A 21,773-nucleotide genomic window follows, 5' to 3' on the forward strand; every position below is an offset into this window, starting at 1 on the left:
TGGGCGGTACCCTGGAAAGAAATCTCTGCGTGAGAAATACAAGGTGTGGCGTGTGAGCGTGTGAATGGAGTGAAATGCGTGTGTCTCACGCATTTCACTTGAGAACATCTGTCGTAGTTCTTTATTTATCTACAGAGATCGGGCATCAGAATAGACCGGAAAATATTCTTTTACCGTTCTGTTTTAATTTCACAATAAAGTTAGTAGTAATAATTTGTTTTGATATTATTGTTTTTTATTAACTACTAGACCGCTGGGTCATGTTAAGACTATCTTTTCTGTGTTGCTGTGGGTTTTTTCTATCGCTTTTGTGTTACAAATATCAAAACAATAACAAAATATATCCGTAGTAAACTAAACCGGAAACAGCAGTATATTTTATTTTGTTAACACTGTAAACTTGACAGCTTTTTAACCCGCACCTCCTACTGGTTAAAGCACGTTATTACACGTTTAGAGTAATTGCAATGCAGGAAGATTGTGTTGCTTTTTAATGACTGTTTTAAAATGCCTTTTTCTTAATGTCTTTCATTTTTGTAAAGAACTTTTGAATGTGTTATATTTGATGAAAACATTTAAATATTAAGAGTACATACAAAATGGTGGGAAAGTAGAAGGTCAATGATATAAATATAAAATATAAAATATCAAGAAGATACTGTAAATGATATCTAGAATAAAACAGTTTAGTGCCTGATAGGAGGATGTGCTAACTAATAAGGCTTTATTTAAGAATACTTTAGGTTAAGGTCTTCTTTTAAATAAGAAAAAAGCTTTGGGGGTATCTATCTAAGGATAAATATTAAGCCTGACAAAGTCTAATATATTGCATGGTTTGTTTTGGAACTTGACAATCAACTTTCCTGCAATGTTAACTATGTTGAAGCACTTATTTTAACCAAAATTATACATATTTATTATACTCTTATAAGATGTATGTAGATAGAATAATACATGTGCAGAATACGACAGTTTAATGGTGGAAGTATACACATATTGACAGATGTCTTGCAATGCACTGTTGAGGACATGTGACCCAAGTTTTTCATTCATTGCATAACTACACCGTAGTTGTGTATATATGATATGTCAATAAACCTTAAAAAATCTTGAAATCTTGAAAGGGATGTGCAAAATAGCAATTATATACAGTCTTTAATGAACGATTAGAGAATAACAAGTAATGCATATCATTTCCACGGATCTGCAGATAAATATTTAGTCTTCTCAAGCAACAACTATCAAATATCTCGCCTGATTGTTGGCACTTGACAATCACCTTCACTGCATTTTATTCAGGTGCAACTAAAGTCAGATTTAAGGGTTGTTTATATTTCACATCATTAATCCAAATCTGTAAAGTAACTCAAATAAATGTAGTGGAGTAAAAATACCACGTTAACCTTAAAGAAAGCCCTCAGGATTATAAAAGACGCCCATCACCCCAGCCATAAACTGTTCTGCCTGCTGCCATCTGGCAGGCGGTACCGCAGCATCCGGACTAAAACCACCAGACTCAGGGACAGTTTCATACCACAGGCCAGAAGACTATTTAAACACCTGAACTTAGAAACAACATCCATAACATTCATCTGGCTGCTGCTTAGAAATTATTTATCTAATATATCAATATTCCAATCACTTGTATATAGACTCTTATTGCACTATTTCACTATTTTTTCTGTGTATCTGTTTTATTGTATTACACTGTTGGAAGAGCCTGTGACCTAAGGGGGGGGGGGGTAGGACACGTTCGATTCCTGTTTTGAACAGTGTACCGTCGATGGGTTTCATTCCATTTCAAAGTGCTTTTTGATGCTCCGTGTAAACTTCACGCACTGCCACTCCAACATCTAATCACAGAGCTTGAGGACTGATCGCGGGGTTTGTCAAGCTAAGCACATGGTGTAGTCCCAAACGATAGCTGAGGATTCTGGATAGTGTAGTGTCTTCTGCCATCCAAAAACTCCGAAAACATTTTTGTTTCTCCGAATCGAAGGGGAAAAATACAAAAGCATTGTACATAATTCAAACCTATCAATGTTGTGCAAACTAATTTAATAAAAATCACAGTTGTATTACACACAATGCACTGTATTTTGAGAACAAAAATTCGTAACTAATGTAAGTTTTACATTCTGACAAAAAAAATGTTTTATTATGAATACAAATAAAAGAAAAGAAGCCTCCCGTGAGTTACTACAAGCTATAAAGTAGATTTTAAAAACGTTTTATAGAATAAAGGTTCACTGCGGGACGTTGTAGAAATGCGTGTGTGCACCACAACAAAGGAGCCTCATTCACTTTAAATAGGGGTTGTTTGCGTGGTGCCGACACGTAAATGTAATAAAGTTTGTGACTCCACCACGCAATGTGGTGTTAAGGAGTCGTGGTGGAGCCACGCATTCTGGTGAGATCAGGTTGGTTTTATGGCAAGGGATGCGTTGCCATAGTAACACCACATTACCTAACATCAGATTTGATGTAGAGCTGTTCAGGGCCACAGTGTTAACCATCATGTGATGTTTGGTGGCGTTCTGAGCATGTCAGTTGGAGTTAAGACATCATCATGTCATATCTCCAACACACAGGTGTTTATGTTTGAGGTAACAACGTGATGAAACACCTGTGCTTGAGCCCAGAGATCAAAGGTTTCCATGGTGATGTGCAGTAATCAGTGAGAGGAGAGCCTCTCCATTGTTCTGAATGAGAAATAAACCTCTTACATGTGAACGTTTTGTTGAAGAACCGTAACAGATATCGGTGAAATTTCTAAGCGTGAATCATGTCAAGGACCCTGAGCATCTCAAGTGTGCTTCTTGTGTACTTTCGGGTCAATAGTGCGGCTGCTGCTGTGAGGAAATATCAGTCTGAATTTACAATGTGCCTTAATGGAGACATGTTGAACGTTTTTGTCACTTCATGTCTTCAAGAGGCATTTTGTTTAATATTTTTGCTTATTTTCCAACCTAGGAGAGTTTTTCCTACGTTTCTCATGAGAAATGATGTCCCAGGAGTGTAGGGTTTGGGAATTAAGGCAGGTTTAAAAAGAAAAAATTAAGGCGAATTTCAAGCTGTTCCACCGGGTCCGTCTGCGTCGCGTTACGGCCGCGGCGTTCGCAGAGATCGCAGCCACTCTAGTCAATGGGTGCTATTCCACCAGACGCGCGACATGTGTCGAGGGTCAAACCCGTACCGGGACAGGTAGTCTAACATAAACAACAACGACGGACGTCGCCTTCAAATCATCTTAAATAAAAACTAATTTATAGGTTTAGAGGTGGGAGGTATTAACGTGAACGGAAGTCAACGAACGATGAAAGATTGCCGCACTCTACCACCGTCACCTGCGATAGGATAGAAGATAGCTAATCTAAATACTAAGCTTTTAATATTCATCCCATCTGTACACCTTATAATACGGCTGACTTGTTGCAGTAAATGGATTGTCCAAAAAAGGTGACTGGAAAAAAGCTCGATAAAAAAGGTTTTAGGATACCTCTTTAGGGTAACGGAATAAAACAGCTCCCCTTTGGCTCGCGTCGAATAAGGCGAAAAAACCTGCGCAGTGACGTGGTGATTTAACTACGCTAAACTAACCTAACACTCGGTTCCCTTCGGTCGGGCGGAGACGAAGGGAACGTACCCGGGACTGGTTAAGTGTCCAACCCGTCCCCGTACTGCCACTCGAGTAGTACTTAACCAGTTAGGGAGGTAAAAAAAAGTGGTTGCCTTCGTTTAAAGCCGAACGGGAGAGAGCGTTGTCTCTCACGTTAGATGACAAAGTGGTTTGTAGATCTCCCCGCCGACAAAGTGAGAAACATTTTATGAGGTTACTCTTACCCCCCTCTCTTCCCGGCCGTCGTTGTGTGTTGTTTCTTAAAGGCTTTGATTTGCTTCACAAAAAATAAATAAATAATAATTTTAATATTCGATGTTAGGCTTTTTAGTCCCCTTCTCGGACCGAAGGGAACCGGAGGTTCCTATTTTGCGGTGACAAGGACGCCCCCCCCCCCCCCACTCTACGGTGTCGACCGTCACCTCTGGCGACGCGTGTCAACTAGCTGTCGACCCTGTGTTTGGTGGTTTTATGGTTTTTGTATTAAGTCTAGGTCAGCAGTACTGACGGGAGGCCTCCCTAAGGGGCTAATAAAGAATGTCAAAGAGTAATTCCCCCCCCAGAGGACAGGGGGCCATGTTTGTGTGACGGACTCCTTCCGATATCGGAGTAGGGTTATATGAGGAGAGCTTGAGGTAGGAAAGGGAGGAGCGCAGGGAAGGAACGTTAGGAATCGAGACGAGGCCATTCTACGCTAGTGAGCGCGCTAAGAATCGGACTGATGCTCTCGCCGATCTCTGGTGCTCCTGTCCTGTCTCTCAGGAGTCTTATAATTAACCCTACAGGAGCAAGTGAGTTTGCGGTGAGAATTTGCTGCAACAATTACTACTGTACCACGTGTCGACATAAGGGGAGAGTAGCCTGACGAATTGACTTTATTGGAAATCTTGGCCTGTAAAGACCACTTTATAAATAAATCTACTAACTTAGAAGAGAAAATCAGTCCTTAAAGTTACAAGTTAAACCAGGACGAAACACAAGGCAAAACCACATTTTACAAACGGATGTAAATTTATTTTGATATTAATTATCATTACAATTCGGAAAATCTTTACTTAACCTGTATTATTAAGGGTGCCTCGACACTCGTGAATATTTAAATACACTGCGAAAAAAGGTGAGTAGAAGGTTCAACAGTCAAAAGGAGACAACTTTACCTGTCGACACTTCCATCCCCGCCCGAAAATATGGCGCTTATCACTTTGTGTAAAAAAGGCGCATCAGACGATCGCACATAGGAGGGAAGCAGAGGAGGGCGTGGGAGGAGGGAGTGGGGAGGAGCCTGAGGAGGCACACGTAAAGTCCGATAACCCTGCAGGAAGTTTTACCGCACAGAACTAGGCTAAAGGCCCAGTTCAGGGCCTCCTCCCCTTCTCTCCTCACTCCTCCCATAAAGTCAGTCTACAGTAGTGTATGTTATCGGTCCACTCTTGTGCTACATATCAGAGAGTCACAGAGTAAGTGTCACAATACCGTCCCGGGGATTAGGAAAATTAATGAAGTATGGTTTGTCGGAGGTCCTGGGAAAAAAAATAAAGTCGACTCTAATGTAGGTAAATACGGTTTGACCCACAGAGGACTACATATTACCTAGATAATGTTACGGTATAAATCTAATAATACTTGACATACTCGTATCGCTAAATTGGAATATTGAATTAAGAGTTGGTAGAGTTGGTAGATCACGTCGTGACTCAGCAACTCCGGTCTGTGTTAAGATATAAAACTGTCCTTTGGAGTAACTTAGTTGAACTTTCATTAGGTCATGTACAAATCACGATTCCTTTATCTCTTCATGTATAATTGTCTTCTGAATAGAGTCTTTGGAGTAAGGTTGAAATTTTACAATGTGTATAAAGACTGTAATAAGTATCATTTGTTGTAAATTTAGTCTAAGTATGAAAATCTTAGTAATTTGCAACAAGTCTGCAGACCACCATNTAGAGCTGTTGAGGGCCGTACTATTAACCATTATCTGAAGTCTGGTGCTGTTTTGAGCATTTGCATAGGAGTTACGACATCGTGTTTTTTGGCGAGGGATGCGTTTCCATGGAAACAGCCTATGTTGAGATCTCAGATTTGGCGTAGAGCTGTTGAGGCATGGACCGGTGATATACAAGTGAAGATTGGGGGACGATTGGACCGTGTCCATTGGAGTTACAGCGACATCGTGTTTTATGGCGAGGGATGCGTTGTCATCGTAACACCAGATTTGATGTAGGGCTGTTCAGGGCCACATTGGTAACCATCATGTCATGTTTGTTGGCGTTCTGAGCATCAGTTGGAGTTATGACATCATCGTGTTCCATCACACAGGTGTTTATGTTTGAGCTAACAACATTATGAAACACCTGTCCTTGAGCCCAGAGATCAAAGGTTTCCATGGTGATGTACAGTAATCAGTAAGAGGAGAGCCTTTCCATTGTTCTGAATGAGAAATAAACCTCTTACATGTGAACGTTTTGTTTAAGAACCATAACAGACATCAGTGAAATGTCAACGCGTGAAGCATCTCAAGGACCCTGAGCATCTTAAGTGTGCTTTTTGTTTACTTTCGGGTCAATAATGTGGCATTTTTGGCAGCTACTGCTGTGAGGAAAGATCAGCCTGAAATTGCAATGGTTCTTAATGGAGACATGTTGAAAGTATTTGTCACTTCATGCCCTCAAGAGGCATTTTGTTTAATTATTTTACTTAATTATTTTTAATTTTTCTAGCTACGAGATGTTTTCCTACGTTTCTCATAAGTGTAGGGTTTGGGAATTATGGCAGGTTTAAAAAACAAATATGAAGGCAAATTTCAAGCTGTCCTCCACTCTAGTTGTGACTTCACGCACTCTAGCCTTAACGAGCTGCGCAATACTAATGTTAAAATCTGAAGAAGGACTCTTTACCAAGGTCTGAACAACGTTTAATGATTCTAAAAGTATGAATCTGATTTAAATGTTGTTTACTATGAATAATGTCAGAAATATGTGTAACATTTTAAAGTTGGAATGAGGTTTCTGAGTGAAAGTATGAAGGAATAGTTAGCAGTTGAAGTCGCATGAAGATTTTTCAAGTCTGAAGAGTTTCTCCATTGACTTATTATTGAATTATGGGATATATCTCGGGAATTATGAAGGTTATGAATGAGAAAAGTAATAGCCATTGATTCTCGATCGAGCTGAACGTTTTGATGTTCGAACCGAGTTTCTGCAATGTGGAATGTGGGAGCAGAAGAGGCACAAAATAACCCGGTGGAATAAAAATAAAGAATTTTGTGCGTAGAACAAGTAGTTGGAATGCTGTATCAGCATTCCCACTAAATAATAATTTTAAACAGTTTCATAGAATATAAGCGTCTCTTGCAACATCTAATAAGATTCTGTCTATAAACATTGATTTGTATCTGTACCCACTCTTTCCTTGCTGCCACCAGAAACACAAATGTTTCACAGAGCAGACGGAGGAGAACGGGCTAATTTTGGTAATGGCTCCCATCTGTTTGAGTACAGTTGTCAATATCTCTGAGTCCATTCCTGAAATTAGACCTGTCAACCCGTGTCAAAACTGCACTCCTATCATCAGTCCATCCATCCTGCCAGTCAGGCAGCTATTAATGCCATGAGCCACATGTTGGACCTCACTGAAAAACACAGACTGACAGGCAATTACCAGATGTTTCAAGAATCAGAATCAGAATCCAGTTGCAGGTACGTTGACACATACAAGGAATTCGCTGTGGTGTCTGATGGTGAGAACATAAACATCTGAGAAAAAAGTTGTAACAGTAGGTCAAACATATAATGATAATAAAAGGAAAGTATATTAAAAAAAATAATTAGCACAAAAAAATAATAAAGACAAGTATTTACACCACTTAAATTTGAATATACAAAAGAACCTAAAATGCAAGAAAACAAAAAAATGTAGGACATTGAATATATAACAATATATGACAAACTACACTGTTATATTTAAAGTGGTGGGCTGTGCAGAAATGGTTTTTGGATATATTTTATGGAAAACAAATAAAACATGTTAACTCATCCTGTTATACTCTATCATTAGAAAAAGCTTGAAGTAAAAAGTGATGTTGCTGCGCCCTTCTGAAAATAAAATAAATGAACAGAGAGAAGATGTAGGCTCTGTGCACCTGCTCCAGTTTGACACCTCAGATTCTGCGATGAATCCCCTTCTGCAGTCGTTTTCATGCTCCGAAGCCAATGAGTGTTAGAGATACATCACAAGCAGGAGACAGGCTGGCACCATTAGCAGGTCCAAACCATCACTAAGCTTGAAGTGTTTTTATTCCCGAGATAACTGTATGTGCAAACCTGGTTTCTGTGACATTAGTTTCCTACCTGGACCTGTTACTCAAACATGTTTGTTTTTTACCAGAGAACTTTGCCACAGCAGCTAATGGAGTAATATTCATCTTTTCAATTGCTCCGTTGACAGTACATCTAATAGTCTTGAAGATAAGTATTTGACGCTGAGGTGGCCAGGCGATGAATATGAGTTCAAGTCCCCAAAGCTGCAGGTTCAGCCTTATCGATTATCCAATCACAGCACCCAGCTCCTGGTCTGTCCATCACTCCATCTCCATGTGGACGGACCTTCCAGCCTTTTCTCCCTTTATTCCTCCATGGCCTCATCACATCATTGTGTGTTGGGGTGGGGGTTGGGGGTGAAAGGGCTGCAGTGATCATGGGAGTGTGGAAACCCCCCCTGATGCGAAGCAATCATAGCCGGCTCTCTATCATCCTGCCCCCTTCACTACCTCCATCCAACCTCTCCTCCCTTCCATTATTCCCACCTCACCAGTCAGAAAATTAGGGTGACACTTGGCCCTCTCTACCTCTCTTACCTCTCCCTGCATCGTCCCTCTTTCTATTTCTCACCCATTACCCCCAGTTCACTGGATGGTATATGGAGGGTGACACTGGGCCAATTCAATCTCTTATCCCCGTCACCCTCTCCGCCTGACGAAATGCCACACGCCTCACACACGGGCACACACCTCACACATCCCGCCCTGCTGTGCTATACACAACTCTCTATTTCCTCTACTGTCACTTCTGCTTTGCATACGTTTGTCTTTTTTTTGTAACCTTATTTTTGACTTTTAACTCCTATGCGTCTAAGGGAATATGTCGCAAATAATGTCATATAAGGCAGTAGTATAGTATGTCGAAAAAAGTAAGTATAATATGTCAAACATATCATCAAATAACATATTGGTATAGGATGTCAAAATATTTGAAAAATATGTATACTATAATATGTCGAGAAAAGCTATTGTAGTATGTTGAAAATATCATGAAGAAAAGTCATAGTATAGTTTGTGGAATTTTATAAAGAAATGCTGTAGTATGATCGAAAATATAAAAAATTAAGTTACAGTATAGTATGTTGAAAAAATGTGTACATATTCATAGTAAATAATGTGTAAAAAAGTTGTTACGGTATGTCGAAAATATGTAGAAAAAGTTATACTTATATACTTGTAAAAAATATTATATAAAATCATCAAAGTAAATGATGTTGGAAAAAGTCATAGTATTGAGAAAACTCATAGTAAAGTATGGCAAACAATCTACATCATAAAAGTTATAGTATTTCATGGTAAAAACATAAAAAAGTCACACTATAGTATGTTGAAAATATCCTGAAAGGAAATCAGTGTAGTATGTCGACAGTCTTTGTGATTTTGTATCTTCAAGTTTTATATTAGGCTGTGTGTGTAAGTAAAGAAATGCTTTGACCTTGGTTTTTGTTGTGGCCACACCATTAACGCCTTGTAATGCCGGGTATACACAAGGTGTTTTCAGAGCGTACCTGATGCCGTTGGTTTTGTTGAACCTGCACGTTTCTGGTCAGATTCTGATGACTGCAGCAAAGTGTTTGCACAGTTTTAGCCTGTGAAGAGGTCTGGGAGGTTGACCGGTTCTTTAAATATTCATCACCAAGTGTGCACCTTGCAGGCGACTGTGTCCCGGTGGAGTTCGGCCCGTGTCAGTCTTAATCTGGCTCATAGTACTTCTATATTCACGCCATAGTATCTCAGAAAACAATATATTTTTAGAAATGTAAACTTGCCAACTGCACGACAAGACTGCACTCTGCAAATTGAAACAAAGACAAAAAACAAACAGGAAATGCTTGGTTTCATAATAAAGTTTATTCTATATTACAAATAGTATTTTGTTCTTGACTGCAAAATAGGAATGCATTATATTTACATACACAGGTATACAATTAATTATAACAAAGTTAGAGAAGCTCGCCTTATATCCCCCAGGTTTCGTTTTGATCTCTCAATAAGATACTCTTTATCTTTCAAATATGGTCTAATAAAAGTATTTTCTAGCATGTTTCTGTAACACCTGCTATAACACTGAGCTAGGAGGACATTTTAAGTTCCTAAAAAACGTTTGAAGGTGGAAACTTTATCTGTGGCCTTGGCAACACAAGGTGGCTACTAGCAGACGACCTTTGTTGCAGGGAAAGATACGGGGGTGGAAGGAAGGACAGGATGTTACACCGGGGGGTAGATTCACAACGACAGAGCAGGGCTCACCGTGTGTTATCTCTAACACACGGCAGTGAGGGGACACTTTGGGTATCTAGACACAATATACATTGGCTACGTTAATGAAAGGGGGTTCAGAAGTACGTTTTTTACAATATTAATGCCAGCTTTGCGTGAGTTATTCAAGTCCCTTAATGAATCTTTATTCCCCTCATTTTCAATATGATTAGTTTGATATGTTTATTCCATGTCCAGCAGACGCTTTGTGAATGTACCCCCTCCAAGTTAACAGACATTCATCCTACTGTTTCTGCAGACAGTGATTCATGGACAATGACTTGGACATTTCACACACATGTGACACAAGGGCTAAGAAAGAAACAGTCACTAGCCAAAATCAGTCTTAAATGTAAGTAAAACCTATAAAAACTATAAAACCCATTGTGCCACTCCTGTTCGAAAGTTGTTTATCTCTATGCTAAATCATGTGTATACATTCTAAAAGGAACAGTAACATGTTTTTGTGACACATGGTGGCGTGCTAATGCAGTCTCTTGTTGCTCTTTATGCAATAAACTGTTTGCTTTCATAAGTGGCCATCTTTAGTTGCTTGAGTCAAGCTTCATAACTCAAAAATGTAAAAGTACATTTTCTGTTCTGGGCTCAATTGATATAGAACAAATGTAACAGAAAACTATAAAAAGAAGATGTAATAGCAGCAAAAACAGAGCAAGACTTAACTTGCATCTACTGTGTACTAAACTAATAATGACCTGTGATGAAGGACAAGGGACACAAATGTAAATCTGGGCTTATGGTGTCTTTGTGTGAGATCCATATTCTAAAAAGAACATTGGCTTGTAAATGAAGTCCAAAGTAGCAGTACTGTAGAAGTGTATGTGTGTGTATATATATATATATATACATACATACATACATACATACATATATATGTATATATATATGTATATATATATCTTTGAGCAAGGCAGTTCCATTTCATACCATCCAAATAGGTCAACATGCAAGGATATATACTATCTGTTTTATGTAGCATCTAACACGTCACAAAACTATGGGCATGAGGTTCTGCAGTTTGGATAAAGGTTCCACCTTAAACGAAAGTTATAGTTTTTATTACATGAACAATCCACTTTTCCATCTCGTTTCTTCCAAGCAAAAGAAAGATAAAAGAACACATCCACATCATCATTGCAAGGCTTAGTTTTCTTATTTTTCACTTTTTTTTTAAATAAGTTTCTTAAATTGTTTACGTTTTACATGCGCTTAAAAAGCCAATAAAGGACCCAAGGTGGACCTAGGGCGGTCTTCACACATTCACATCACCACATGGGGCACGTTGTCAAGGCAAAAGAAAGGGCAGAGGTCAAAGGTACGGAGGGCGCCTCCATCAGCTTTCAATCACGCTCTCCAACAAGTCGGATCTACTTTTAATGTCTATCGTTTTCTGTCTGTCCTGCCGTGATGCTCACACTTGTTGCGTTGCTGCTCTGCTTAATCAGATTTTTTTTTTTTTAGGTTTGGAGAAGGCCACCCCTGCCGCCACTGAGGAAAAGTACACTAATACAGACAAGAGCGCCTCAACAGTTACACACTCAAGAGTTGGGGTTTTGCCGTATGCAACTAGCTACCATCTCCAACGCTTGTGCAAAACAGAAAGAAACTGGTAGGTCAGGAGCCGGACACGGGGGGGAACGGTGTGCCGAGAGCTGGAGACCCAGGTGATGGAGAGAGGAAGGAGGGGGGGCTCACCTCGCCCATAGAGCCTCTCCCCTCGACACACTGAGGTCAGAAAAATCACACAGGTTTCTCAGAGTTCCAGTCACAATATTTTTTTGTCCTAGAAGTGGTTGACTTTACATAGTCCTTTTTTTGTCCGTTCCTCAGTGGCACTTTACAAATACATTTTTGACCGTTTTGAAAATGTCAAGCTCCTTTGGTTTTTGGCTGACCGACTTAGTCCATCTCGTTTGATTTCTCCACACAAAAGTCTTTAAGTAAGAACATCCTGGGAAAGGAGTGCTACTCTCACAGCAGACCCCTTCAGGGAGCAGAGCTGCATTGAATCATTCTTCTTATTGTTAATGTTGAAGCAGTTTCTTACCCAGTACATTTCAGTCAGCTTTCCTTTTACCTCCGCTAGGGTTGGCGTACATATCTGGGCAGTCAGGATCTTGTGCAGCTGCTGATTGTGTGTGTTTCTGTGCGTGTGTGTGCTTTGATAGACCGTCGCAGCACCGGCGACACAAGACGAGGACTGCTCGTGGTGTTTGATCAGCAGTCAGAACACTGTGGTCCAGGGTCGGTAGTGTGCTTCTAACAGAGGATCCAACTTGGGTCGGGGCCTCTAGGGTTTTGTCTAATAGTTTAATTTAGCAGTAACCACATAAGCCAGATGGAAGCAGAAATCATGAGCATTTTCTTTGAAGTAATGTATGCTGGGCAGGGAAAAATGTGCGAATGTTGCAAAGTGATATAGATCTGGGATGCTCTGGTTTGTCAAGTTTTTATGTCAGTCACATTTCAATAGCGGAAAAGTTCAGAGAACCACTAAACCTTCCCTTTCCCCATCAGTCTTTTTCTTAAATAAAACTCCAGCTACATTAAAGAACAAAAGAACATTCTAGGTTTGCCTGGACTCGCCCCAAATTTCGCAGATATGTATGCTTCGCTTGTAGGTACAGTGTAAACTTGGCAAACCATCCTTTTCTTCAGATGTTCATTTGGCTTGCAGTCATCATTTGTGATGTTTCCTCTTTATTCCGTACACTTAATATAGAACTACATAACTGGACCGCAGAGATGGTTTATCTTAACTATCCTATTTTGAAAAAAGTTCTCAACAAAATGGATAACCATCATTGTGGTTTTTAAAGAATTACCTATCGGTGTAAATTCTTGAAGGCAACATAAAAATGTTTTTCCCCTCTCTTCTTCCAGCAGGGGGACTAAGTATGCCAATGTGGCCAGCTTTCAAGCAATCACCCCTTGAAGCCTTCTCTGTGGTGAAGCTGAGGGATCCCTGCATTGCACTGTGGGGAAACGCCAAACTCAGCCCTGGACCACCCCTCAGATATCTTCAGGTAAAATAGTCTATGCAGCAGAGTGGATGAGGAAAACAAATTATCTCTCGGGGAAGAGGAAGCAGAAAAAAGGTCAAGGAAGAAGTCATCATCTTTGAAAGGCGGAGGGAGGAAGTCACATGATGAAAAAGATGGGGACAGGTCTTCGCTCAGGCACGGCTCGGTTTCTGATGGGGTCTTTTCCCAGTGCGCCCTGGGAAGTGCGGTCCTCAGCTCTCCAGACTCATGAAGGCCACCACCTGCTCCAGCTTGAAGGCCAGCCTCTGTTTTCGGGCTGCTTCGTCTTCCTCCAGCGAACACACAATCTGCCCGCAGCAAGGGGGGGAAACACACATTACTCAAGGTACTCAACATGACAAAATCATACCAAGATGTTCCAATGGGTTTCCTATTTACTTCTTTAAAGCCCGCGTCACACTGTCCCGAAATTGACACCAGATGGACACACGATAAAGGAAACGTTCAAGTTTGTCTCTGATCGTAACAACATCGAGCCATTCGTGAGGGCATCTTAAACCATCGTATGACCGCCGGTGGAGTTTCTCAGGCTGCCAAGGCACACNGTTCAAGTTTGTCTCTGATCGTAACAACATCGAGCCATTCGTGAGGGCATCTTAAACCATCGTATGACCGCCGGTGGAGTTTCTCAGGCTCCGGCAGCAACTTCGTGAGCGGTGGCAAAATCTTTGGCATGCCAAAAAATTGCCGAAAGACTTGCGAAGGTTCATTTTCGTGTTGAATTCATGTGTCCATTCTGCCCTTCGTAAGGCCATCGTGAGGGCATCTTGTCAAATCGTATCATCTTCGTCTTTACTTCGTGTGATCACCGGTGCCATCGGGCATTTTTCGCCTCACGAAGACAATACGAAGGAAACAAGAAGCTGCCCGATTGTCTTTGGAAGGCAACACGACTACGTGAAGCCCTCGCAATGCCGTTGTGTAACCATCGTATTATTAATATAGTACGATGGCATCGAGAATGCATTTATTGCACAACAAAATCATGTAAACATATTATGCAAATAACCCAATTTGTGTGTATGTTTAAATGTTAGCACCCCCCGAAGAGGCACAAGCTCTTACGTTGAGTCTGGATACAAAAGTCTACGACCATATTTTAGTGTATGGTTCGGGTGCCATCGTGTGGCTTGCTTCGGCTGTTGCTTGGCTGTTGACCAAGTTCGGGGCCATCTTCGTGCAAAATTCACAATTTCATATTCGTCTGTCCATCTGGTGTCAATTTCGGGACAGTGTGACACAGGCTTTAGGGGCAGCGGGTCTCAATTGTACATTATCTTAGATATTGATTTCTCAGTATTACGTACCTCCTCAGTGTATTTTTCCACATAGGAGTAAATCTCACTGAGAGAGCTCATGGAGTTGAACTCGTTCACGTGCATCCGTGACTGTTCTGCCAAGTAGGCGTTCATGTCCTGGTCGCTGATCGCTTGCATCTTACCAATGTCGGAGTAGTACCTAAAGAGACAGGAATATTAGAACAAAGCATTAACACTTAGAGGAGCAGAATACAGCCTGCACTGTTTAGTGAAGATAGTGCTGCTGTCTCCTTGGAGCTCATTACGCCTGCAGTTCTTTGAAGATATGTAACTAATATATGTAACATAGAGGTGTGTTGCATAGTTACAGGACTTTAACCTTGACACACACACACACACACACACACACACACACACACACACACACACACACACACACACACACACACACACACACACACACACACAGCATTGAGGTAAAGGTAATCAGTCACTGTCAGCAGCACCTGTGTTGCCCCTATCAACTATGTTAATTAAAGCTGCTTATTTACATATTACATTCCTGTAGCTGAGGCCCGGGGTTTGATAACTCTGGGATGAGTCTTTTCCAGGACACGGGTCTACAGAGCAAACTGAGCAAAAGAGAGGCAGGTGGGTGATGCTCATGGCCTCTGCACACTCCAACACCTGTTCAGTGCTGCAGGGGATTCTTTTAGAAATCAGGTGTGCTTGTTTTAGGAAACAATTTGATGACACACAATCTTTAATGTCTACAATGCATACATTAATATGCATATAGCACTGAATAATCTAAATTAAGGTTGATTTCAGCTATACGACCCTAATATTGTCCAATAAGCCAATAGAACAATTTAAATCTTTATTGCAAAAATGGCAGTTTTTAAAGAAAAACAAAAAAGTGACAAATTGTTAGCTTTGCAATTGCACTGATCCCTAGTATGCAAACCTACTTGTAAACAAGTAGTGTGACAGTATGACAGCCATGATGGATTTGTCATTGTCTGGAGACCATCAATTCCCACATCAAATTCAAGGCAAGTGTCAATATCTCAGGAGCTGGCTTCACTCCACAGCCCTGAATTAATACTGTAACATCAACATGCTGCAGCAAAGTTAAAGCTCTGTGGGACGGCTCTGCCCAACTGCACTGCCTCCAAATCCAAACTGCTGAATGTGCATCTGCAGTTATTACCTTATATCATTTATCAGCATTCCACAATGCTTTTTTCACAGTTTCTGCAGCATAGTAAGAACTTAAAGGTCCCATGTCATGGCCATTTCTACCTATCATAATTCCATTTCCATCTAGAATAGATTTACATTGTTCAATGTTCCAAACTCACATTGGTTTTCTCATACAGCATCTCTGTATAGTATGTGTATTCACTCTCTGTCCTAAACGGCTATGAGCCCACTATGCTCTGATGTGTGTTTATCTGTTACAATGGTGTTTCTTAGCAACCAGAAAATGACACCAGTAATGACAAACAGATGAGAATGCTGCGTGGGGTCTGGGTGCCGTGTTGGCGGGATGTTGCGGGGCTCACTGCTCCGCCCTTTGAGACGCGGGGAGCAGACAGTGTGAGCTGGATTACTGGTGTCGTTTCCTGGTTGCTGCGTGGGGTCTGCGAGACACGGCGAAACTCAGCCTGAACTCAGCCTGAGCACTGAGTGTGTGGCGAACTGTGAGTGGAGATCCACGGAGCCGCGGCTGAGAAAAGATAAGGCTGAGTGAGTGTGTGTGAGGAGCTCCACGGATTGGTCCATTTGGACCTGGGCATGGTTACGTCACCATACTCANCAGCCTGAGCACTGAGTGTGTGGCGAACTGTGAGTGGAGATCCACGGAGCCGCGGCTGAGAAAAGATAAGGCTGAGTGAGTGTGTGTGAGGAGCTCCACGGATTGGTCCAGTTGGACGTTACGTCACTTGGTACCAGGAAGAAAAATTAAAATCTCCAACGAGGTGTTCTGGGGCAGCATAGACAGGTCTTTTCTGTGTTAGAGTTACAGGGTGTACTTTGAGGGTTTTTGACTCTGTAGACCGTTTACATGCAAAAAAAGTTACATAACACACAAGGGGAGGGTAATAACCGGAAAAGCATGACATGGGACCTTTAATTCCTGCATGTGTTCTGTCCCTAAAGAGAAGCACTGGGGAAGCAGCAGCAGAGATTTCCTTTCATCAGCCGGCTCTAGGTAAGAGCGTCATGTCTTCACAATCGGGCTCTGACACAGGGGAGAGAAGGAGGACATCTCTTCTGTCTATGTTCTCTCCCTTTTCAAAGGTGGAGCATTCTGCCTTTGAAATCTTCCCCCTTTCAGGACCCTTGCTTTGGCTCGGTTGGACAGCAGAGTGAAGCGGCGCTGGATCCACCCTCACTCAGTCACTACTACTGAGGCTGTTGCAACTGAATAACACTTGCTCCAACAAACTGGCAATGAAGGCATAACCTATACACTTGAGAGTACAGCATGTTTAGTTGTACAGCTTTTAAAACAAGTATGCATTTGAGGTCTTTCACACACATAGACAGACACACACACACTCTCACTCACTCTCACACACACACACACACACACACACACACACACACACACACACACACACACACACACACACACACACACACACACACACACACACACACTCTCACTCTCACTCTCACTCTCACTCTTACTCTTTCTCTCTCTCTCTCTCTCTCTCTCTCTCTCTCTCTCTCACTCACATCTGAATAAAACTCATATTTCATTTTTTGTTATATGTAAGGGGATTCAAGGTCCTTCTTACAATGTGTTTATACGAGTGTATAAGTGAAACTAACATCATAAAAATGTATTTTTTATATATATATATTTACAGAATCTGTCAATAAACAGGTCTATGGTGCTATTATTTATACATATGAATCTCAAGTACTTGAGATACTACACAAGTACTAAATTTGAATATGCCCAAATATCTGATTGAACTCTGTGCATAGTCCCACAGTAGAAGTTCCTGCATTCTAATAGTGATATTTGATCATTGTTCAGCCTAACCACACATGTCCATGTATAAACCAGCAGAGGACACTCACACTTATGTGTATATATGGGAGACCACAGACACACACAGGACTAATGAGTATGGTCCTCAGCCTGCAGCCCCTCATGTGGTTCCTCCCCTTCAAGCTGCTCTCATTTATTCTCCCCCAAAGCTTGCCTTGTGACAAAGCTTCCATCCCATAAATACTCTGAACTGCTTCATACTGCCCCATCCTTTATTCAGGACCTCTTTCTCCTCCCCTGCTGTCAGATAGAGATTTAACAAATTACCAGCTTCTACTGCTTTCTATTGTCAAACTGTTTTTACCGCATACACTGATCCCGTTTCACTCTAGATCTCCTGCCCTGGGCATCCCCATCCATTCCCACTGTGTTGTGATTTAGATAGTGTTTCATGGCCCATAGATCACACAGCTACAGGGTTTGTCAAAAACAAAACAGGCCTAATAGAACGTTTTCTGATTCACTCTATAAGAGTCTCTCTCTCTCTCTCTCTCTCTCTCTCTCTCTCTCCATCCCTCCATCCATCCATCCCTCCATCCATCCATCCCTCCATCCCTCCATCCATCCATCCATCCATCCATCCATCCATCCAGTGGTAGGTGTGAACATTCCAGTGGTAGCTGCTTACCTCTCCACCCAGCTCTTGTAGCTGGGAATGTCCTTGGCATAAAGCAGCTTGTTGGAGGGGGAGTCCTTTCCAAGGCGGTGTTCTGAGGTGGAGCAGGAGTCCATGAAGGTCTGGGCCACCACAGACAGACAAGCGTCTGTGATGCTGCTCTTATGGATGTCAAACACAAACTGGGGGTTCTTGATGACGTTCACCCAGAAACGCAGAGGTAGGCTGCAGGGAGAGGGAAAGAGAACGAAGTAGTGAGCACACAAATGACAAGTTTTAAGCTTTTCTCTTTTATCACTGTTTAATAATGGTATGTAGGTGTGCCGCAGCCAATCAACAATGAAATGGGTTTTCTTTAAATGTTCAAGTTAATAAGAAAAGACAATGCTGTGGTGTTCAAATAGCCACACAAACAGACTGTTGTGATACTTGACACTCTTGTATGTATGTGTCGAGTTGAACTGCTCACATAATAATTCCCTAAATGATATTTTGATATTTGCTACAGCCAGTCAGGCAGTAAACATGAACAGATCATGCGCCAGCAGGGGGACGAGGATTCATTCCCTTTCAGAGCTAGTACACAGGCCTGCTGTTTCCGACGTGCTCTATTTGATGTGTGTGCTCAATTCAATAAAGCCTTTATCTTTAAAACCAGGTGGTGGCTGGCTCTCCTTCTTTCCAGCAGTGTCCAGGGGTTCTCACTGGGGGCCACACAGTTCATATTGCCTTGTTTGTGCAAGTCGGTCCTATTTTGTGCCTGTCCAGAATAATATAAATATACAAGTGTGTTTATTTGCCGGGCTTGTTCTGCCTAAAGGAATAGATATAGGGCCACTTTAATCTGTGTATTGCAGTGGAAGGGCTCAGGTGGCGTTACAAAAGAGCTGAGTGGTACTTGGATCTCTGTATAGTATCTTTACTATTCTCTGGGCTGTTCGCTTTTAGCTGATGCTGCAACACTCCAAAAGGAAGGACACTGCAGTCTAGCCTGCATAGGAGTTTTTCTATATGGCGCAATATCAAAGGATTAAGGGGAAATGAATCTGAGAAGTAATGCAATCATTTAAATACCACCGGTGCTCCCCTACCATCCCACTTAGCATTTATCCTAGCACAACCCACAGAGCCATGCAGATGTACTATCCAACAAAAGAGGATTTAGACTCAAAGGAAGGAAAACTGCATTATGACTTTAAAATTAATCAAAGCAAAGAATCTCATTGGGATTAGGAGCAGGGATCAGAGTGATATTAATGCCACTGCTGTGCGGCTCTGATTGTTGACGGTCTGCCCAGCTGCCCTCTGTGTGATGGGGCAGAGGACACTAACATGATGAGGCTCCCTACATGATGTCTGCACTCAAAATGCTTACCATTATAACATTTACATATTATCTTTTGTGTTGAAAATAAACCATTTATTTTTATTTTAAGTGGTCAAACCACGCTGAGCAAGATCTGAATGGTTGCCATGATCAATCCTCTCGATAAGGGATTAGGTTACATGTCAGCTGCCAAGATCAAGGGCAACTCTTATCCTCAAGGAATTACACTGGCCGAGTTACAAGAGCCCTTTAGCTCAAAGAGTACTTCCCTGCGCATCAATTTAAGACGACAAACTGCTGTAAATTCAAACTGATTTAAGACGAGTGTTTACCTAATCTCATTGGAAGCATTTGAGCATGCCATAGAAGTGAGTAATAATACAGTACTATGGAGCATGGGCCCTTGTAAAAATAAACTGCTAATCCGCATCTCCCCAAGAAGGAAAGATTACCAATCTGCTGCTTTCTAATTGTCAAGCAGCAAAACAACAACACAAGCTCCATTTACTGTTCTCCAGGGTTATAATGTTGACAGACACCAGACTGCAAATGACAACAGCGTTACTGCAGTCCTTCAGTAGCATGTTAGCATTGATTGACACTTCTAGCACACAGAGCCAGCCAGCCTCTGAGTGCCAGAGATGTGGGATGTTGTCCCAGTCCACAGATGGCCAAATCAAGTTGCTTTGGTCACAGATGTTGTGATCCAAGGCATCCATTGGAGACGTTACGGCACCAGCAGGGATCTGACCCAGGGTTAAATATAGCTGCTTTACAAAGGTGACCTGACTAGGCAATGTTCCAGCTGGACCTCCATAGGTACAACCTTTACTGAACAAGCTTTACGCCAGGACAAAAGCTTGAAACTTAATCTTTTTCAAATCACACAGCTAACAACTTTACTGATTACAGATAGCTCACCTCTAAAAGTCCTAGTGATTGCATTAACAATATGGGCTGAGATGGGCTGAGAAGGAAGTATGCCAGTTTTGCACAATAATTAAAATTCTGTCTGTATCCCGACATGACAAACACAGTGCAGACAGAGAGAGAGAGACACACACACACACACACACACACACACACACACACACACACACACACACACACACACACACACACACACACACCAGAAGAGTGAGGATGAGAGGAGACGCTGACACACTGCCGCTTCACCAAAAGATACCATCTGGAGATGCTCTTGGAGCCAGTGACTCGTGCAGGCACACACTTATTGTACACACATACCAACTAACATCACAGCTCTCACACAAGGCAGAAACTCACATTGTGACTGAATTTGTTACTTTACTTTAACTAAAACTCAAACAAGGTTCAGTAGCTTGATTAAGATCCAAGGGACATTGTGTGGTTTAGCAGAAGCCCTATTGTTGTTACTACCCTGTTGCAAAGATGACCTTGGATGCTGAAGGATCAAAGATAATTTCCTGGTCTACATTAGATCCTGGACACAATCTGTAGGTGTGTGTGTGTGTGTGTGTGTGTGTGTGTGTGTGTGTGTGTGTGTGTGTGTGTGTGTGTGTGTGTGTGTGTGTGTGTGTGTGTGTGTGTGTGTGTGTGTGTGTGTGTGTGTGTGTGTGTGTGTGTGTGTGTGTGTGTGTGTGTGTGTGTGTGTGTGTAAAATCAATGAAAATCTGAAATGTACAGCTCTGAAAGCAAACACGATTGCTGCCCAAACAACTCTTTTCTTTCATCTATTAAGCGTCTTTGAGTTGTGAAAAGCGCTATATAAATAAAATGCATTATTATTATTATTATTTAAGAAAAAAACCTTTCCACTTTTTCAGATATGAAACATAAGAAAAAAACATTTCAGGTGAATTTTAGTATTGGTTATGCAAATCTTCGCTTCATAAAGCTTCTATTATTATTTTACCAAAACAATAGTTAGTTGGTCATTTACAGAAATATTATGAAATTAAAATAATACAAGAAGCATAGTTGTATACACAAGCCCCATGGCACTACAGGCTGGGAGATAATCTATCATAATGTCTACATCAGAGGAGGGACAGGGGAGCTCTGATGCTGGGGAAGCCCTGAAGGGGAGGTGGGGGGGCTCTGGCTGCTGCGATGCGTTTAAGTTAATGGCGTGTGTGATGACGATGGGCCTGGTGGGTTTAATGGGACAGAGGCCCAGCATGGGAGGGGCCCCGGCATTATTATTCTCTACCTTCAGACTAAATGATGTGTTGTGTTGCACTATTTTAGGAGATCAAAGG

At 41.6% G+C, this 21,773-nt stretch overlaps 1 protein-coding gene across 1 annotated transcript in view; it reads right to left on the minus strand.

Moving 5' to 3' along the window:
- Nucleotides 1–9,945: 9,945 nt before the first annotated feature.
- Nucleotides 9,946–21,773, minus strand: part of LOC104942666 (plexin-A4) — a 49,789-nt gene continuing 37,961 nt past the window's right edge. The window contains exons 19-21 of the mRNA XM_010767918.1: nt 18,216–18,428; nt 14,566–14,716; nt 9,946–13,545 (exon numbers count right to left, since the gene is read on the minus strand). Coding sequence (XP_010766220.1) covers nt 13,450–13,545; nt 14,566–14,716; nt 18,216–18,428 — 460 coding nt within the window. The 3' untranslated portion in view covers nt 9,946–13,449. The remainder of the gene's footprint in view (nt 13,546–14,565; nt 14,717–18,215; nt 18,429–21,773) is intronic.

The sequence above is a fragment of the Notothenia coriiceps genome, unplaced genomic scaffold (assembly GCF_000735185.1).
Source record: "Notothenia coriiceps isolate Sejong01 unplaced genomic scaffold, NC01 NC01_scaffold00004878, whole genome shotgun sequence".
NCBI lineage: Eukaryota > Metazoa > Chordata > Actinopteri > Perciformes > Nototheniidae > Notothenia > Notothenia coriiceps.